This window comes from Engraulis encrasicolus, chromosome 22 (assembly GCF_034702125.1).
Source record: "Engraulis encrasicolus isolate BLACKSEA-1 chromosome 22, IST_EnEncr_1.0, whole genome shotgun sequence".
Taxonomy (NCBI): domain Eukaryota; kingdom Metazoa; phylum Chordata; class Actinopteri; order Clupeiformes; family Engraulidae; genus Engraulis; species Engraulis encrasicolus.
In genome coordinates this window covers 43881059-43899589 of record NC_085878.1, presented here as the reverse complement: position 1 = coordinate 43899589, position 18531 = coordinate 43881059, and the positions used below count along the sequence as shown (strand labels likewise).

At 42.8% G+C, this 18531-nt stretch overlaps 1 protein-coding gene across 6 annotated transcripts in view; it reads right to left on the bottom strand.

Moving 5' to 3' along the window:
• Positions 1 to 16701, bottom strand: part of ppip5k1a (diphosphoinositol pentakisphosphate kinase 1a) — an 84212-nt gene extending 67511 nt beyond the window's left edge. For all 6 annotated transcript variants that reach the window (XM_063187726.1, XM_063187723.1, XM_063187724.1 and 3 more), the window contains exons 1-7: positions 16593 to 16701; positions 13467 to 13664; positions 11622 to 11930; positions 8205 to 8400; positions 6809 to 6899; positions 4479 to 4564; positions 2980 to 3134 (exon numbers count right to left, since the gene is read on the bottom strand). In XM_063187726.1, coding sequence (XP_063043796.1) covers positions 2980 to 3134; positions 4479 to 4564; positions 6809 to 6899; positions 8205 to 8400; positions 11622 to 11774 — 681 coding nt within the window. In that variant the 5' untranslated portion in view covers positions 11775 to 11930; positions 13467 to 13664; positions 16593 to 16701. The remainder of the gene's footprint in view (positions 1 to 2979; positions 3135 to 4478; positions 4565 to 6808; positions 6900 to 8204; positions 8401 to 11621; positions 11931 to 13466; positions 13665 to 16592) is intronic.
• Positions 16702 to 18531: the final 1830 nt, after the last annotated feature.

Here is an 18531-nt window from a genome sequence, read left to right as displayed (position 1 = left end):
CACAATAGATAAGCCTTGCTGTGCTACTGTCCCAGAGAGCTGAAAAAAAAACACTTCAATAGAAGAAGTCACACTTAACATGGGTGTTAACCAATCCCAATGAGTCTCTCATTGCGCCCCACCCCCCCCCCTTCCCCCTCCCCCCCACCCCCTCTGTCTCTCTCCTCTGTCTCTGTCTCTCTCTCTCTCTCTCTTCTCTCTCTTTCTCTCATAGTAGCCTACTATTTACCCAAACAAATGGTGAAATTTCTGAGCGCTTTTTAAATTTGTTACCTAAACCACGAAGGCATATAATGCTCCATCATATTTTAGAAATAGGCCTATGTGCCTTTTTAATATACCAATGTATCATTTTGAAGATTGTTTCAGTTGTTTAAGACTTGTGTATGACTGAAATTATCTCTGCAACTATCAGTGCTGCATTGCTTTGTAAAGATAGGCTATTTCAACACACTTAAAAACACACTGAAAAGATAACCTGCCATAGTAGCCTACTGAAAAACATTTTGTTCATAATAATGGTGATTAATAAAATGGTGGTCTAAATTTTCATACTGACATCCTTGAATTGAACTTGGTAGATCACGGCAGACCACAACTTCAAAAATAGATCTTGTTAAAAAAAGTTGGGCTCCCCTGCTATAAGAGAGAACCACAAGTGCCATGAAAGACAGGGAACAAAAGCCTCAGTTCAAGTTGATGTAGTTTCTTGGGTTTTGGGAGCAAATATAAAAAACCCTTCAGAGAAGGGACAGTTGGGATGATTTCCTAAACACTCCCTAGCTTTGTTACAGTTGTAATGAGTTTGGTGACAGACCTTCATTGACACAGCAAGAACATCTGGCTGCATATAGAAATTACTGTGTAATGAAATGTAGACATAAATGTGTAATATGTGTTCAGCCCTTTTAATGAGGAATTTTGGAAAAAAACCTGGCCTGACAAGCACCCTCATGAGAATTGTACGCCTACAATATGTGTGGGGAAAAAGCATAGCCTACCTCTAAAGGACCACTTTTTGTTCTATGCGTTAACAATTTCACATGGCTCTTAAATTCTTATCTCTGCACCTATTTTTGTTTTATTATTGTTTCCCCAGACCCCTGCATGAGGATGAAATGAAACTGTGTTGTGTAAACAAAATTATTCACTGTACTGCATTTTTTGACAATGACAATGTACTACCTAAATACAAGTCTTGGGTAAAATCTTGTAGTCCTTATTTCTCAAAAATATAATGCTGAAATATATGCCCAGGCCTACATTTCTCCATGCGCCAATGTCATACTGTAGTCATTGTTTTGCGTTTTGCATTTTACGCTGCAAGAATACACCCCCCCCCCACAAAAGAAAAAAAAAAAAAAAAAAAAAAAAAAAAAAAAAAAAAAAAAAAAAAAAAAAAAAAAAAAAAAAAAAAGAAAAAAAAAAAAAAAAAAAAAACAAAAAAAAAAAAAAAAAAAAAAAAAAAAAAAAAAAAAAAAAAAAAAAAACAAACACAAAAAAAAACAAAAAAAAACAAAAAAACAAAAAAACAAAAAAAACAAAAAAAAAAAAAAAAAAAAAAAAAAAAAAAAAAAAAAAAAAAAAAAAAAAAAAAAAAAAAACAAAAAAAAAAAAAAAAAAAAACAAAAAAGAAAAAAAAAAAAAAAAAAAAGAAAAAAAAAAAAAAAAAAAAAAAAAAGAAAAAAAAAAAAAAAAAAAAAAAAAAATAAAAAAAAAAAAAAAAAAAAAAAAAAAAAAAAAAAAAAAAAAAAAAAAAAAAAACAAAAAAAAAAAAAAAAAACAAAAAAAAAAAAAAAAAAAAAAAAAAATAAAAAAAAAAAAAAAAAAAAAAAAAAAAAAAAAAAAAAAAAAAAAAAAATAAAAAATAAATAAAAATAAAAAAAAAAAAAGGGGTGGGGGCCCGTTGAGAAACTCCCCCCCACCCCCCCCCCGGACAAAATAAACCCCGGCTGCCCCATAGTTTCCAAAATTTCTGTGGAAACACTGTTAAGCTATCTAATTAATTTCTGAATCAATAAATCTAAGTACTGAAAACACTGAGAAGAAAATGATATGCACATTCATGAATAATGCTGGGAAATACTACAAATCTGTGTAAATCAAAAAAGGGTGGTCTGTTCCTTTAATTGGTGCTGAATGACCCTCTAGACACACATTTCTCAAAAGCGCTGTTGCTAACCACTTAGCAACTTAGTAAGTTGCCAATTGGACATTACAAGTTAGCTAGCAACAATGTTTTCAAGCACAGCACCTCTGTACCAAAAGACTACGAGGGTATGGTAAGACCTGGCTGGGAGGACACCCAGCCCGCACGAATAGACCTAGCGTGACATGAGCGGGTCCAGCGACGGAAGTGATTGACTTTGTATTGAGTCTCGGGCGACAGAAGAGACAAAAGCGATGCAGGCTACTAGAGGCGATTCGCACGACTCGAGCAACAGTTTGTAGTTAAAATCCAGACAATATTATGTAAAATAGTTAGGATGCGGTTCGGCAGCCGCCACAACCAATGGGAATAATGGAATGTTTGTATTCTGCTTTTAACGGACATACTCTATTTCCGTCTATCGCTCCTATCACTCTTGCAGCACAGCAGCGATTCTCTGTCGCTTGAAACTTGTCGCGGCAGGTCTATTCGCACGGTAAGATACATCAAACCCATACTTTTCCTGGATCCATGTGACATCAGGTAAATGCCCCTTTGGACCCCAGGAAGAATAGCTGGGTCTGCGCCCAGCTAATGGGGATCCTAATAAACTAAATTAAACTAAAAAACTAAACTTTAGGCTGATAATAAATGGAGTTCCCTTAGCGACGTAAATGGTAGTATAGCACATCTTATGCAAGCCATCACCAAACGCCACAGAAAGTAAAGAAGAGGGGACAACGCCCCCTTAGGAGACCTAACTTAAGCACACTCTTTTGCAGTAGGCAGGGTTTGGGGTATCTTAGTGTACTGTAAGATTTTTGACCAACCTTCCGGAAGAGTCTCTGGCTGCCCCCACCGGCCGAGGTGGGGTAGTAGATGTAGACGTTGTGGTCCTCGGCGGAGACCGGTTTCTCCACGAAGGGTTTGGGGAACATCTCCCCATTCACCTCCACATGGTCCTCCCCTTCCACCAGGTTACATTCTACAGGGAACAGGGACAGAGGCAGAATGAGTATAAATAAAGCACTGAAGGAGTAAAAGCGTAGTGCACAGGTAAGAAGTGCACATGGTAAATGAGGAATAATATTCGACAAGGCGACAGTGGGACAGTGCTATAGTTTTAGTGCAATGGAACAGTGCTATGGTTTTAAATGTTTTTTGAGCTGCGCATGCCTTAACGATTTTACTGCATTCCTTGCAGCCAACCAGAAAGCAGCTTTAAATTCCAGAGCGTCATAATGATGACAGATATGACGCATGACAGTGCATATGGCAACGACTCAAAACACTGACCGTTTCAATATTCATTGCTAGATTTTGAGGACCTGCGGTATGTGTGGAGCAGTGTTGACGCTAACAGTGTTGTTAAGGGGCTTGATGCTAAATTGGACCTGAAGCACAACAGGAAAAGTGAGGACAAAACCTGGAGGCCCAGCGGTGACCTAGCAGGTCCTCTCAGGACACCATTCAAAACGTGTGGTGGGGGAGGCATTTTGTTTTTTGTTTTTACAGAGTATATAATTTCTACAAACAAAGCATATTTTGGGCCTGACCTTCAAGCTGCTGTCCAGAAGATTTTTGAGGTCATAATGTACAGTATATAAGCTTACTTTCTGGACTATCAAAACAGCTAAAGCTGAAAGTCAGTCACTTCAGGAGTCCCCAAGTGTACAACATTTGATTTTAGACGGAAAATTAAAAAACGTTTGAACCTTCAAAAAAAATGACAAAGAAAATATGGAGTAAATCAGAGAAGACAGTGTATTATTTTTTGTGTCTTAGAGGGCAAAGCACACATCTGAAAATCAGAGTAGTAATCTTTGAAATGGACTGTTCTTCCTCCTTCCTCCCAGATGTAAAACTAAGACAAGGTCATGGGCTTGAGCAATAGTAACCTAATAACTGTTGTATTTCCCAGGAGACTGTGGGTGCGATGGTGATGTAGATATTGTGACTAATGGCTGCCAGACAGACCAATCAGAACGTCCGTCGTCCTCAAACGCTCAGTTCTTGTGCTCCACATTATGCTACTATATTTACACAGAGTACCAAAAATAAATCCAACCGCAGCTCTGCCAGATAACAGGAAATGGAACTGAGGAGGGTCTTGTGAAAACTCTTTTGTTTCTGCGATTCTTTTTCTCCACTTCTTCTCCTTGATTGTGTGACAGCGAGAGAGATAAAAGCGCTCAAGGAAAAGTCTATTTTTAGCCTCTTGTGTTTGTTTCGCAGGTTTCTGTGGAGTGAGATCATGGCGCTGCAGAAAGCTGCTGCAAGATGAAGAGCGTCCAAATGTCGCTCTAAAAATAAGAGGCGTCTGTCTCACCTTGTGGTTTGTCTGGGTCTCGGTTGAGGACGGCGTAGCGCGGCAGGTCGATACCCTCTTCCTGTAGGATACGGTACACCTCTCGCCTGCAAAGTGACAAGCATAGGGCAGGGAGGATTGCATAAGCCCACTAACCTGAAGAGCAATAAACATACTGTAGTGTAGGCCGATGACGATAGTACAACTAACCTGGAGAGAAATACGCATTAGCACAAATAACCTTGAGTAGAGAGTACAGCTTAAGCACAGTGACAGTTAAACTTAACAGAGCTAACCTAACAGGGAAGTCAGATTGCAATAAACATAGTGGGTCACAGCAAACTGCAATTTAATGAAAATTTCAAAGCAACGGGTGGTTTCACAGAGAAACACATTAGGGTTAATAAACAAAATACTTTCGGCTTGAAGAACAGCAAGCATACTGCAGGGCAGAGAGGATAGCATTAGCACAACTAAACCCCAAGCGTCTGTTTGAACACAACTCGTTCAAACAGACGCTTTTGCACACCTCTATAGTCGGGCAGGTGCATGGGATATTATCCCAGTGAGGTTGTCATTCAAGTTTAAAAATCATCCCCCACACTGGACATTCCACCAGCAAATGTAAATACATTTTCAGTCATCAGACCTTCTTCAGATAAAGTCACCAACACAATTCAAACGCAAGCTTTAAAAAAAAAAAAAAAAAATCGGTTGACAAGTTTGTACCAATCAGGTTCTGTTGTGCAGGTCATGTGACTTCATTCATGAAGATTGCCACATCACCTATCTATTACATGACCTGGTAAAGGGGTCAAGCAAGAGGAGACACCTGCCTACAGCTTGTATTAAGTGTTGACCAACATCATCACCATATGTATACATGTACATGGAATTGTATTTTTTGGTGATGGTCAACACCTAATACGTGCTGTAGATGTCTTCCTGACAGAGGAGACAGGCGTCTCCTCTCGCTTGACTTCTACACCAGCTTGCGCACCGTAGACACCGTACAGTTTCAGATTACATTGACAGCTAACTGATCTAACCTGACAGCGAAGCTAAATTGCTAGAAGAGTTCCATCGCCTCAACAAACTACAATCTAAAGTAAATTGCTGTATTTCAATCAACGTGTGGTTTCACGGATAAACACATTTTCAGGGTAAAAATAAATAGTGTCTTCACCCACCCTGGATAACCACTGTGCTCTATGTAATCACTATGACCTCTGCCATTCATTATACAGGATGAAAAACAAGCCTTGGGTGGCAAGTCTCCTCGCTAGTACAATGGAATGCAGCATACCACCCTAGATATGGTTCACTTTGGTTCAACTAAATTTCACATTACATTTGTCTACTTTATTGGACAATGTCACCATCAAGTTATATGGAGAAGTAGCCATGCTACGATCATGATAGCATCAAAATACATTATAACAGTCTTTCCCTGATTATAGCCTCATGCTAGCAGAATGATTACTGCAGAATTGCAACAAACGCATCATGAACACAGACAGTGTTTTACATTCCATGTAAATCACATTGCAAAAATGTGATACTATGCTATTTGTCCAGATTATACAGTATGTTGTTGAAGGAGAGGATTGTGCACATCCCAGGGACGAAGGCCAGCTGTAGTTTTCAGAGTGACAAGTCCGCACAATTTGAATCCTTTTTGTTGTGTTTTATTTTTTCATGGCAGGATAACGTTTCGACCTCAACAGTCCTCTTCAGATTCTCTACCTGAAACTGAAGAGAATCTGAAGAAGACTGTTGAGGTCGAAACGTTATCCTGCCATGAAAAAATAAAACACAACAAAAAGGCGTCTAAGTGTGCGGACTTCTCACTCTGAAAACTATAGATTGTACAGTATGACAAAGACTGCAGCCTTTCTTCAAATACCAGACTTTAATTTCCGCCAAGTTTCAAGTGTAGGCTGTAGTCTGAAATATTAAATACTTGGTCATCACAACAGGAAGAGTGCGTGCGGCCTTCTTCACTTTTTGACAAGCAAGCCTCCCACCAGCACCTCAAACTCTGGTAGGTATATAAGAATATGTGCTCCGATTACAGGCATAATGGCACAGCCTACAACAGTTTAATATGAAAAACATATAGCGGACATTCAGTGTGAAGCAAAACTGAAAGCTGTGCTCGCTCAATGGTTGAGGTGCCCTTGAGCAAGGCACCTAACCCCACACTGCTCGAGGGACTGTAACCAATACACTGTACTTGTAGAATTGTAAGTCGCTTTGGATAAAAAGGCATCAGCTAAGTGCAATGTAATGTAATGCTTTATAGTCAACTGAAGGGTGTGAAGTGCGTTATCAGGTGTGGAGTGGCGTACCGGTCCTGTATGTAGTACTGCATGTTGAGGTCGTTGATGAGTAGTGGCTGTCGGAGCTTGGCATAGCTCACAGCTTTGTCCAGCGGAAAACCTGCGAAGAGAGCGTGAGATTAGACAGTTAGCGGCTTGCCAAGATTCATCCTCGTGACAAAAAGACCTGACCTCAACGCACACCATACTGAAAAAATACAGTGTCCAAGCATCCTCATCACTTTATTGGGGTGTTGTCACAATGACAGTAAACAGCACTTTAGAGCGCCAGGCTCGGTTAGCCGGGGTGGTGTTTATGTGTTGCGGACAACCGAGCCAAGTGCTCGTTAAGTTCCTCTTCTCTGATTCCTCTCCAGGTCCGCTACAGTACGTGACTTCAGGGAGGGAATAAAAGAAATCGGAGCCAGTACGCGGCTAACGGCTGTGTGTGGTTTGTTTCTGAAGAGGCTCAAAAGTTCAGAGTGCTTCCTTATGCCGTCTTATCAGATCAGTGCAAAAAAAACGCTGGTGTCATTAATCAAAACCAAGCGTTGTACTGGATGTAACCAGCAGGCCCTACTAAAAAAAAGGAGTTCATGGTCATGTTGGACCTATTCAGACTAACAGGAGACCACTTTTGCATGTGCAAAGTTCATTTTTTAGGAAACAATTCTTCTGGGAGAGGTGTGTGCCTGCTGACCCTCGGTAGTGGCGTGTGGCAAGTTTTGTCCTTATTCTTTAATGTTGATTGTGATGTGTGTTTGACTTGTGTGTCTTTGTGCCACTTTGAAATTTTCATGCAAGTTTGATGGATAATAAAGAAGTCCAAGTCTAAATCTAAGTCTAAGACTCCTACTTTAGCATGGACACCTTCGTCAGAGTGTAAACAGCCCATCCAAAATTAGACTCTGTGCTACATTTAACATTAACATGTCAGTAACCCCCAACCCTGCTATTTCTGTCTCTTTATGGGGTACCGTACCCAGTCCCTCAAAACTGTAATTCAAACTACAGAATGACTTCCCTCTCTGGACTCAAGGTCTCCCCTAGCACTTTGCCAACAAAACACCTCCCACCTTGGCTTGGTCTGCTGAAAAGACAAAGCTTTTATATCTGAAGACTTCGCCATCTTAACTTTTCTGACATCTATCCAATTGAATCAAACATTTGAAGTGGAAAGAGATGAGGCAGACACAGAGAGGCCACTTGTCCACAAGTCCACAAGTCCTCACACACACACACACACACACACACACACACACACACACACACACACACACACACACACACACACACACACACACACACACACACACACACACACACACACACACACACACACACACACACACACACACACACACACACACACACACACACACACACACACACACACACACCGTGTGACCGTTGGGGGACCAATCACCTTTGGAGTGGAAGGAGATGAGGCAGTCGCAGAGGGGCCACTTCTCCACCGGCTCGTTGAGGATGACGTCCTCTGGGAAGATGACCACGGTGATGTACTCGAAGCGGCACAGCCTCTCAAGGATCTGCGTCATGGGTTTGGACTTGGACTTCTTCATCATGCAGCAGATCCCCATCACTATCTGCCTCTCCGGAGGCTGCAACCGTGGAGCAGACACACGTTAACATGAGCAAACACAGAGAGAAAGAGAGAGTGGGAGTGAGAGAGAGAGAGAGAGAGAGAGAGAGAGAGAGAGAGAGAGAGAGAGAGAGAGAGAGAGAGAGAGAGAGAGAGAGAGAGAGAGAGAGAGAGAGAGAGAGAGAGAGAGAGAGAGAGAGAGAGAGATATGACAAAGTAATAGAGGTGGAGAGAGAAAAACAGAAACGTTTAAGAAATCTTGCAGTGTGTGGCTGTGTGTGTGTGTGTTTGTGTTTGTGTGTGTCTGTGTCTGTGTCTGTGTCTGTCTTTTGTGAATGAAGAGGTCAAGAGCCAGGTCCAGTCTCAGCTGGATTGTAGGTAGGTAATTGTAGGTAGGCTAATGAGTTTACAGGCATGATTAGCCACAGCGTGTACAATACCTCAGTAGGCCTATAGGACAGGTGTATTCTGGACAGGTGCACAGGCCGTATTTTGCCAACTGAGCAAAGTGCTCAGTGCCACAGGTGCAATGCAGGTGTTTCTATGTACTGTAAACTGGGTCAAAACACAAGATCACACAGACGCTGTCTAAAGAGTAATGTCATCCAACAAATTCATACACACACACACTGTCCCTCTCATGCACGCGCGCATGCACACACGCACGCATGCACGCACACACGCACACACGCACAGGCTAAGTCGAAACAGAGGCAAAGTAAATGTCAGGCTTTGGTTGCAGTTACGACTGATTTGGCAATTATGGTCATGGTAATGGTTACGGCACCCATTCTCTCTTTTCTATTTCCAATATTGTTCCTCACCGTTCATCATACCAAATGAAACCTTTCCTGAAACAAAAAAGATACAATTAAGAAAATTCCCATGAATCTGCAGAGACCGCATAACTCCGAAAACTGCACACACACTGCAGTCGACTCTGAGGTGGTAGTTATAGAGAGGGCAGATGGCAGAGGGTGACTGTGGATAAACGCTGAGTAAAGCCAACGTCAGCATATTCCCAGTTCCCTAGTCTACCTTTTTTTTTGAGTTGGCGTGCAATTTGAGCAAGGCACCCAAGTTACAGTTAGCGGGTGCAGCCTGACATAATGAATGGTGGCGGGCGTAGAGGGAGTGTGCCAAATCACGCATCACATATCAGATATGATTGCCGCCCACTCAAGATGATTCACGGTTTTTCAGGACTCTGGAGGCTGGTTCAGCGAGTCAGGGACTATCTTTTCAACTCATTTGCAATGTGCATTCAACGTGGTCTAGTTGGACAAACAAATGCATCAGTGATCGCTGTTGCGTGAGCACTGGAAGAGTTCATTTACATGTATTTATTGTGCACCTTGACTTAGTGAAAGTGAAAGTGAAAGCCCCATTGGGAAACTCCAACTCCCATTGTCATTGTGACACAGCACTTCACAGCACACAAGTGAACACTGCACACTGGGCTGGGAAATATGACGATATATATCGTTATCGTGATATAAAAGTGTATATCGTGACCTTTCTCCTATATCGTTTATATTGTGATAGTAATTTTATCAATTTTATACAATTGAATATCATTTAATTACATTTCATGTTGTCACAATAAACAAGTTAATGTAACTGTAAAAATAAGAATAAAAAGATACATTTTAAAGAAAGGTTGTTTTGCGACATGAAAAAATAAACGTATGTAATTGTGCTATATCATGATATATATCGTTATCGTGATATAAAGTAATCCATATCGTGATATTGTTTTTTTTCCATATTGCCCAGCCCTACACTGCACACAACGAAATTGCATTTATGCCTCACCCGTGCAAGGGGGCAGCCCTCAGTGGCGCCCCATGGGGAGCAGTGCGGTGGGACGGTACCATGCTCAGGGTACCTCAGTCATGGAGGAGGATGGGGGAGAGCACTGGTTACTCCCCCCACCAACCTGGCGGGTCGGGAGTCGAACCGGCAACCTCTGGGATACAAGTCTGACGCCCTAACCGCTCACCCATGACTGCCCATGACTTAGTCCACCATTATCAACATAACCCTTTCAATGCTTACGCGAACACGGAGCACTGATGCACATTTTTTTCAGGAAAATGAATGCACCTACATAACGGATGCCATGTGAATTGAAGTCCATCCAGGCTATTTATATACACCAATGGATGGCTGGATGGATGAATCAACCAAGACTGCACAGTGCTGCACTGCTATGCTGGACTGGTCTGATCAAACCGCTTTTGCCGGCTAAAATCTGGCACAAATAAAACCTAAGCATTTGGCATCAGACTCAGAGGTCTTATTGGTTGTAACTCTGTTCAGCAGTACACAGAGGAATATGTAAGCCCATTGATTCTGCCTCTGGGAATACAGGAGATTTGCCAGACCAAAGTCCATGTACAGACTTGCTGTGGTACCCAGGCAACAAACCAATGTGTGTCAAGCTTGACAGGCACACAGCTGTCCCCCAAACAGGGCAAGCAGATTATGTATATTAATTGTCGTAAATATACACAGATGGATTTATTCATCACTGATTTGCAACGATTTGAATACTTTCTTGGTATTATAAGTTTGTTGTTACCAAAATGGTATTGACCAATTCTTAATCGTTTACTTAAGATTTTCAGTAATGCAATAGTTACAAAGCTCCCTGCGATTCCAGTATTTCGCCCGCCTAGTCAACCTCATCATAAGCATATTCATACCAGCATAGGCGATGAAAGCTCTTTTTTGAGCGTTTTTTGGTCACAATGTGCTCTAGTCCGTGTAGACATGATAAATTACAGTACAAATGCTTCATAATCAAAAGCATGTGACAATCTACAGCCTAGTAAGACACCTGGAAGATCCACATGCGGCCAACCGAAACTGTACACATTCCATAGGCTGCCGCCGAGCTCATTACATATTTTTCGCTGAAGTTCAAATTCTCTTTTTACGTTTTTGACACCCTCTGGGCTAGATACGCTTTTGCAGCTTTTGAAACTTTTGCCACTTGCTCTTCCATACAAAGTCAATTGCTTCTGCCACTTTCCAGGCCTGCCGTCTGTCCCTAGTACAGTCATAGAGCTCCATGTCAGATGGATGGATGGATGGATGGATGGATGGATGGATGGATGGATGGATGGATGGATGGATGGATGGATGGATGGATGGATGGATGGATGGATGGATGGATGGATGGATGGATGGGTATGTGTGTACAGCATAGAAATGAGATGAGTAAGCTCCACGTACCGAGTCTGCCTCCTCGTCGTCCTCGTAGAGCTCCATGTCGGTCCTCATGCTGGCGCCGTAGTCCGTGGCCTCGCTCTCATCGTCCTCCTCGCCGCCCACGAAGAATCTGGGAGCGCCGCACTGGCTCTCGCCCGGGCTGCCCAAGTCGGACATCACAGTCCACGAGAGCGGAGACGGCGGCGGAGGCGGCTGCTAGCCTCGGCAACCCGCCGCGCCATCGCAAGCTCGCTCGCCTGCGTGCCCACCTGGCTTACACCTCACGTGCCCGGCAAAAGGGCAACTGTGGCTGGGAGGAGGTGAGGAGGGGTTCTGGAGATGAGAAATGACATTCATTTATTGCATTGCATTACACCTGGCATCGCAAGCCTGCCTGCCCGTGTGCCCGCCTGGCTTACACCTCTCTCTTGTGCCCAGTAAGGAGGCAACTGTGGCAACTGTGTCCAACCCGATGGAGAGGTGTTCTGGAAAGGAGAAATTACATTACTTTATAACACTGCATTACACGCGTCATCGCAACGCCTGTCCTCACACCCCTTTCTCACCCAGCTAAGGGGGCAACTGTGACTGAACTGAAGGAGCTGCGAAAAAGGTTCTGGATATAAAAAATGAGGAAAGAAATTACTTCATTACATTGCATTACACGCGCCATCGCAAGAAGGAGATGAAGAGGAACTCTGGGAAAAGTAAACACAAAATGATGCTACTTAATTGCATTGCATCACACAAGCGCCATCACAAGCATGCTCGCCGACACGCAACACCTGGCTTCACCTCTCGCCCACTAAAAGGCTACTGTGACTGGGAGGAGACGGCATCGCAAACCCTCTCTCTTGCCCAGCTAAGGGGGCGACTGGGACCAGAGGGAGATAGAGAGGGTTGTCTGGAGTCTAGTGTAATGTAACTTCTGTGCTTCAACCAGACACTAGACACTAGACTTTAGAGAAGATGCCAACAAAACAGGAGCATACGCAAGGTTCTGAAAGACAACTTCATAACATAGTATTACAGGACAGCAGGTGCTTACAAAACAAAAGAGGCAGGACAAACTGTAAGAGAGAGAAAGCTAGAAAAAGAGTTCTAGTTGTGGAGAGGAACTTCTGAGGCAGAAATGACTTTACATTATACCTGTACTACAACAGGTGCTTTTGCCAAAAACACTTTGAAAAAGGACATCAATAAGCTTCAGGTGCGTGGAAGACAAAACAAACAAGCCCTGCTATAAGGACCATAGAGCAGAAACAAAATCTAAGCCTGATATGGCCAAGGGTTTCAGAGTTATTATGACTATCTACAAGCCTTCTACTATACATTGCAGTCACCATGAGATGGTCAACTCTGTGCAATGTAGGTCCCCCTACCCCTCCTTTTAGAAACACAAAGCATGGTCCCCAAAATGATCCACTTTGAACATACCCCCCAAATTACAACAACAGTTACCTGTGCATCCTTTAAATGGTGCATGCTATTTACAAAATCGTCATCATAATCAAAAGTCCAAAGATTTACTCAGCTGGGATTTACCACACAGATTATCAAAACAATCCTAGTGGGGGTTATGTTTACATGGAAAAGCAACTCTAATCTCCTCATACTGTATCTTCATATCCAATCAAAAGCCATCTCACCGAGAGGTCGTGCACACTGAGCACACATCGCGACACAAGCACTAGGCAGCGACTGTGCAGCGCTAAGGTCAAGACAATATGCTTCAGCATTATCAGACAGACAGATACTTTAGAGATCAGTAATGCTACGTGGATAGTAGATAGTGATAAGACTGTAGCAAACAAAACGGTACTCCTTCATTGGACAGATCTACTAGACGGTAAAGAAAATGACGCTCACCGACTGGTCAGATCTTCAGATCTGTGGATTGGTTGGACGTTGATGGGGTGCGAGATTAGGCTGTGGAGTTTGGAACAGCTGCACAGGGATGTGGAGGAGTCATCTTTGCATCCAACAGATTCTCAAATGTTCCCTAGGAGTGAGCGAGTGAGCCAGAGATGACCAACAGATAAGCACATCTTTCCACTGGGTTCATTCCTAAAAATAAACACAAACACAAACAAAATGATCACCTTACAGATAAACCATGTGGTTGTCGTTTGGTTCCTTCCTTGGCTGTTGACAACTTTTGAAGTGAAACCAGTGGCTTGCTTTCCATGAATGGGAAATATCTCCTCAAAACAAACGCTGTGAGCAAATACAACATGCATATCGTTCCTACTTCTTTTGATGTTGCATACAATGAAGCCATATACACTACACAAGGAAGTTGTGAATACAGAAAGCCCTCCAGACCGAGATTAGAGAAAGGCTTAAACTGCTGGCCACATTGACATTTGCTGCTCTAAATGTACAGTGAAAAATATTAAGTAAAAACACACAACCTGCATACTGCAGCCCCGGTAGCTGCTGCCAGTGTCCACTATACTGTACCTTTCCACACCACAGAGCCTCTCTAGGGTCTGCAGCTACCTCTAGAAGACACACTCACTCTCAGGTCAACCCAACTCTAATTATCAACAATAGCCAGCAGCGTCAGACACTTAATTACCTCCTTGTCTGTTTGTGCTCTCACTAGAGTCTCTTTGGACCTCTCTCCACGCCCCCCCCTCTCTCTCTCTACTCCTCTCTCTCCTTCTCCCTCTATTCCCAACTCTATAGCCCCCCCCCCCCCTCGCTCTCTCCATTCACATCTTTCTGGCTCTCATTCTCTCTCTCATTCTCATCCTTCCTTTCCATCTCTGCCTCCATCTCTCTCTTACTCCTCTCTCCTTCTCTCTATATTCCTCTCTCTCTCTCTCTCTCTCTCTCTCTCTCTCTCTCTCTCTCTCTCTCTCTCTCTCTCTCTCTCTCTCTCTCTCTCTCTCTCTCTCTCTCTCTCTCTCTCTCTCTCTCTCTCTCTCTCTCTCTCTCTCTCTCTCTCTCTCTCTCTCTCTCTCTCTCTCTCAGGGAATGATGTGAGGACATTGCACCTGTCCTCAGAGTCTCCCGGCCAGCAGGGTAGGCGCGGGTGTGTACGTCAGCTGGGTGTCACTGGGACACATGTGGTCATCAGAGAGGGGCCAAAGAGAGCCACCTCTGCACCCTAACAGATTATTACCTTACTTGCCTGCCAGACAAGCAATCAGAAGGCAAAGCCACGCACAGATGCACACAAGTCTGGTTATACGAGTGCCCTTCACACGGTCACAAGTGCTGGCTCACCCCATCTGTGAGCAAACCCCTTTATTAGTGTAGTGCTTTGACAGGGGTTGAAGCGCCTTCACTACCGCACTGGATGATCTAGCTATTAGGCCTACGGTCAATGGCAGTCTCCAAGGTTTCTTAAGGACGACAAAAAGCATCCATCTTTGTAATGAAGTTATAATGTAATAATGTTGTAACAAACGTAATACAGTATAACCAAAAGCAAACTGTTACAGAGGGCATGAATAATGAATTAATAGCACTCAATGTCGTAGCCTTCGGTGGTCCAACATGTCCTCGTGCATACCACAATCTCACAATCACATTACAATACCACAGATCTCAAGCTCACAACCTAACTGATGTGCAGGTAGCTGTTAACACCCACTCCGAACACTGCACCACAGCTGGAGCGTTGACATTTTGCCTTGGCCGATGTTGGACCAGAAGTAAAGTCCACCTCACAACGTGGACCTTTATCAGTTTTTCATCCTTATGAACCATCACTAAGTAGGCTAATGGCTGTGTACTTGCAACCAGGCTCAAAGGACATCTCATGCGATACAGAATCTATCTTTGTTAATGGCTCCTTAAGTTAAATGTTGTTGGAAAGGCAATAGCTTTCATTGGCGAACACAGGAATAGTTGAACAATTTGAACAGTTTTGGCATGAAATGGCTGAATCACATTTATTTTGCTGAACGCCAAAGGTGAGATGGCACTTAAACCACCATGGAGGAGGACGGAGACCCTTCCAAATAGCCTAGTGCTGCTGAGTGCACCTGTCTCCATCTATCCCAAACAACGCAAAGTATCAAAACAAGCGCTTCCCAACCCTGCCTAAACCTGGAAAATCCTCAATGCATCTCTGCATGCAGTTTATTTTAAGCAAAGCCGTTTCCACAGTTAACACGATTACAGAGTGTTAAAACCTGCAGCTCAATTACACCTGCATCCCTGGAGGCCACGAGTAGCTCTATACAATAACCTACATTACTGCAACATGTGGTTGAGTGTTGTTTAAAACACTACTATCAACTTCATTTAACATGCAACTGCACAGTGGGATTGATATTGGCTTGGATTAAAACACTTCTAAACAAAACAAAACAAGCTTTCTGTCAAAAATGTCCTCATGATGCATAATGTTCATCTAGAGGATCCCTTGGAATGTCGGTTTCAAAACAAAGTCTTCTAGCCTAGGCTACGGGCTGACAAGCGCTGGGTAGTTTGATTGGACACATGGAATTTAACGACGTCGCTTCACATTACAGTCTGAAGTTCAGCATTCGAGATAAAGGTAGCTCGGGACTCGATCATCAATCAACTACTCTGTGTATCTGTGCTAAAAGAGAGACATCACTTGTTGATATCAAAGAATAATAGATGGCTGCAGATGTCACACAGAAGTTGACTGGCTAAAAATGGGTTTGCCTAAAAACAATATAACGCGCTCAATTGAAATGTCCCCTCAATCCCGCACGAGCACGGAGTTAGAAATGTAAAAGCATTTCAGCAGTAGTCTACCGACCAACCAAAATCAAACCAATGCAAAACCATTTACAGGGTAGCATCTTATGAGCTAGCTGTGGAGCTAACAATCCTACATAAACAAGTCACTTTGTTCAAGGCAATCGAAACAGTTGGTCAATTTTGTAAGAAAACACAGCGCACCATCGGCGAATGGCCGACTCATAGTTCATATTGGAAAAAGCGGTTCGATATGTCATGCAGCAGGCATCGTGTAGGCTACCTGAAAAATAATACAGCGGTACTTACAGATAAACCGTTTTGTTGACGTTTGGCTCCTTCCTCCTCCGTTGACAGCTTTTGAAGTGAAACCAACCTTGTTTTATGAATCGCAAAGATCCCTGCAAGAAGCAGGAAAGGTGACCAATAATGGAGGCCTTGACTTACAACTAGTCCCGCCCAGTTGAGGGTCAGCTACCCAATGTTTGACTTGGATGTGACGAGCAACCAGTCGCATATGCAATGGCACAAGGGCTACATCTAGTGGTCAAAAACAGGAGCGCAGCGGATGCAGGAATTGTCCTGCACAAAAATTAGGCTTGCATTATAATTAGGCCTACATTGCACTTAGCTGACGCTATTATCCAAAGCGACTTACAGACACGTAGGGTAGGCTATTGGTTATAGTCCCTGGAGCATTATGGGGTTAGATTCCTTGCTCAAGAGCACCTCAGGGAGTGGAAGCATGGGATGTGAACATGCAACCTTCTGATCTCCATCTCCATAACTATTACACTATGGCTGCCCCATAAAAATATTGTATACTCCTGCAGCAACTATTTCTCGAGTAACCTACTGTTCAATTTTTTCTTTAAAAAAATAAATGAAAAATACCTTTCAGTATTCCACTGCCTTCACACATTTCATTACTGAGAAAATCATACTCTCAGTTATACAATCTCATTGTCTTGATCTGAGTGTCTCCCAATAGGCCTACCAGTGTTTCTCAAGGGTGCATGGAAACGTGGCTGATGAATCAATTATGTAGCCTAATATAATACATATTTGTCTAAATTGATAAATGAATGCTTAGTCAGTGGAATCTTCTGCCATTTACGCACAATACAGTAAATTTAGGTCACCCTAAGTTGCAACTTTGAACGTAGGTTGTGTGACATCTTCAAATGTGTTACTTTAAGCTTGTGTGATATTGGATGCGATGCCATGTTACGGCTTGTTGGTTTGCGGTGCCTTGACATTTCTCATGTATTGAAAGGGTGCCTCGCCTAAAAAAAGGTTGAGAAACACTGCCCTATACGCCTATCTAACCCCCACCAACACCTACCTCCCATGCCCACCATTCCCAAATATCCTACCCCTGCCATTAAATAAATAAATAAATAAATAAATAAATAAATGAATGAATGAATGAATGAATGAATGAATGAATGAATGAATGAATGAATGAATGAATGAAATCACCACAGCCACCCCACACCACAGGTGCAGCCACAGGCTGGATAGGGCAAGTCTGCTGTGGCTTCTTAATTTTCGTCCATGCCACACATAGATTGTATATTACTAAAATGCCACACCATCCAATCAAATGGCTCCCCATTGAACTAACTGGATTCCCATTGAACTCCATTCATTATGAACCAACCCACTATTGTCTTCAGAAGGGGCATGGCAGTCATATGATGGTAGCTCAACCCCTTAGCGCAGAACCTCTGCTATAACCTTAATATGTCACCATAACAGGGCCGGACCTTGGCATAGGCAGTATAGGCAAATGCTAAGGGCGCCACTCAAGTAGGGGGCGCCGCACCAGAGGATCAGGGATAAAAAAAAAAAAATCCAACGAATCTAATCTAATCTAATCTATTCTTAAAAATACAGTATAATACATCATTATAATGAACACAATGAAAGTAAATCAACATTGATATAAATAAACAATGCCTCATTTGCCTCCCCCTGCACTGTTTAAGAATTTAAATTGCAACAAACTGCATTTTTTTTCCGCGTAGGGGGCGCTGAATTGAATACTCGCCTAGGGCAGCAAATCGGCAAGGACCGGCCCTGCACCATAATCATAATGACCAAGTCTTAATCTGTCACTTAAGACACTCGCCATTGTCATGGCAATGTTGTTATGATATTTTTGAAATGTTGTTTTCAGCAAAGAGTGAATAGGCCCCTCAACAGGCTCATCTGCAGGCCTAATAAGAGGCTACAACTTTCATAT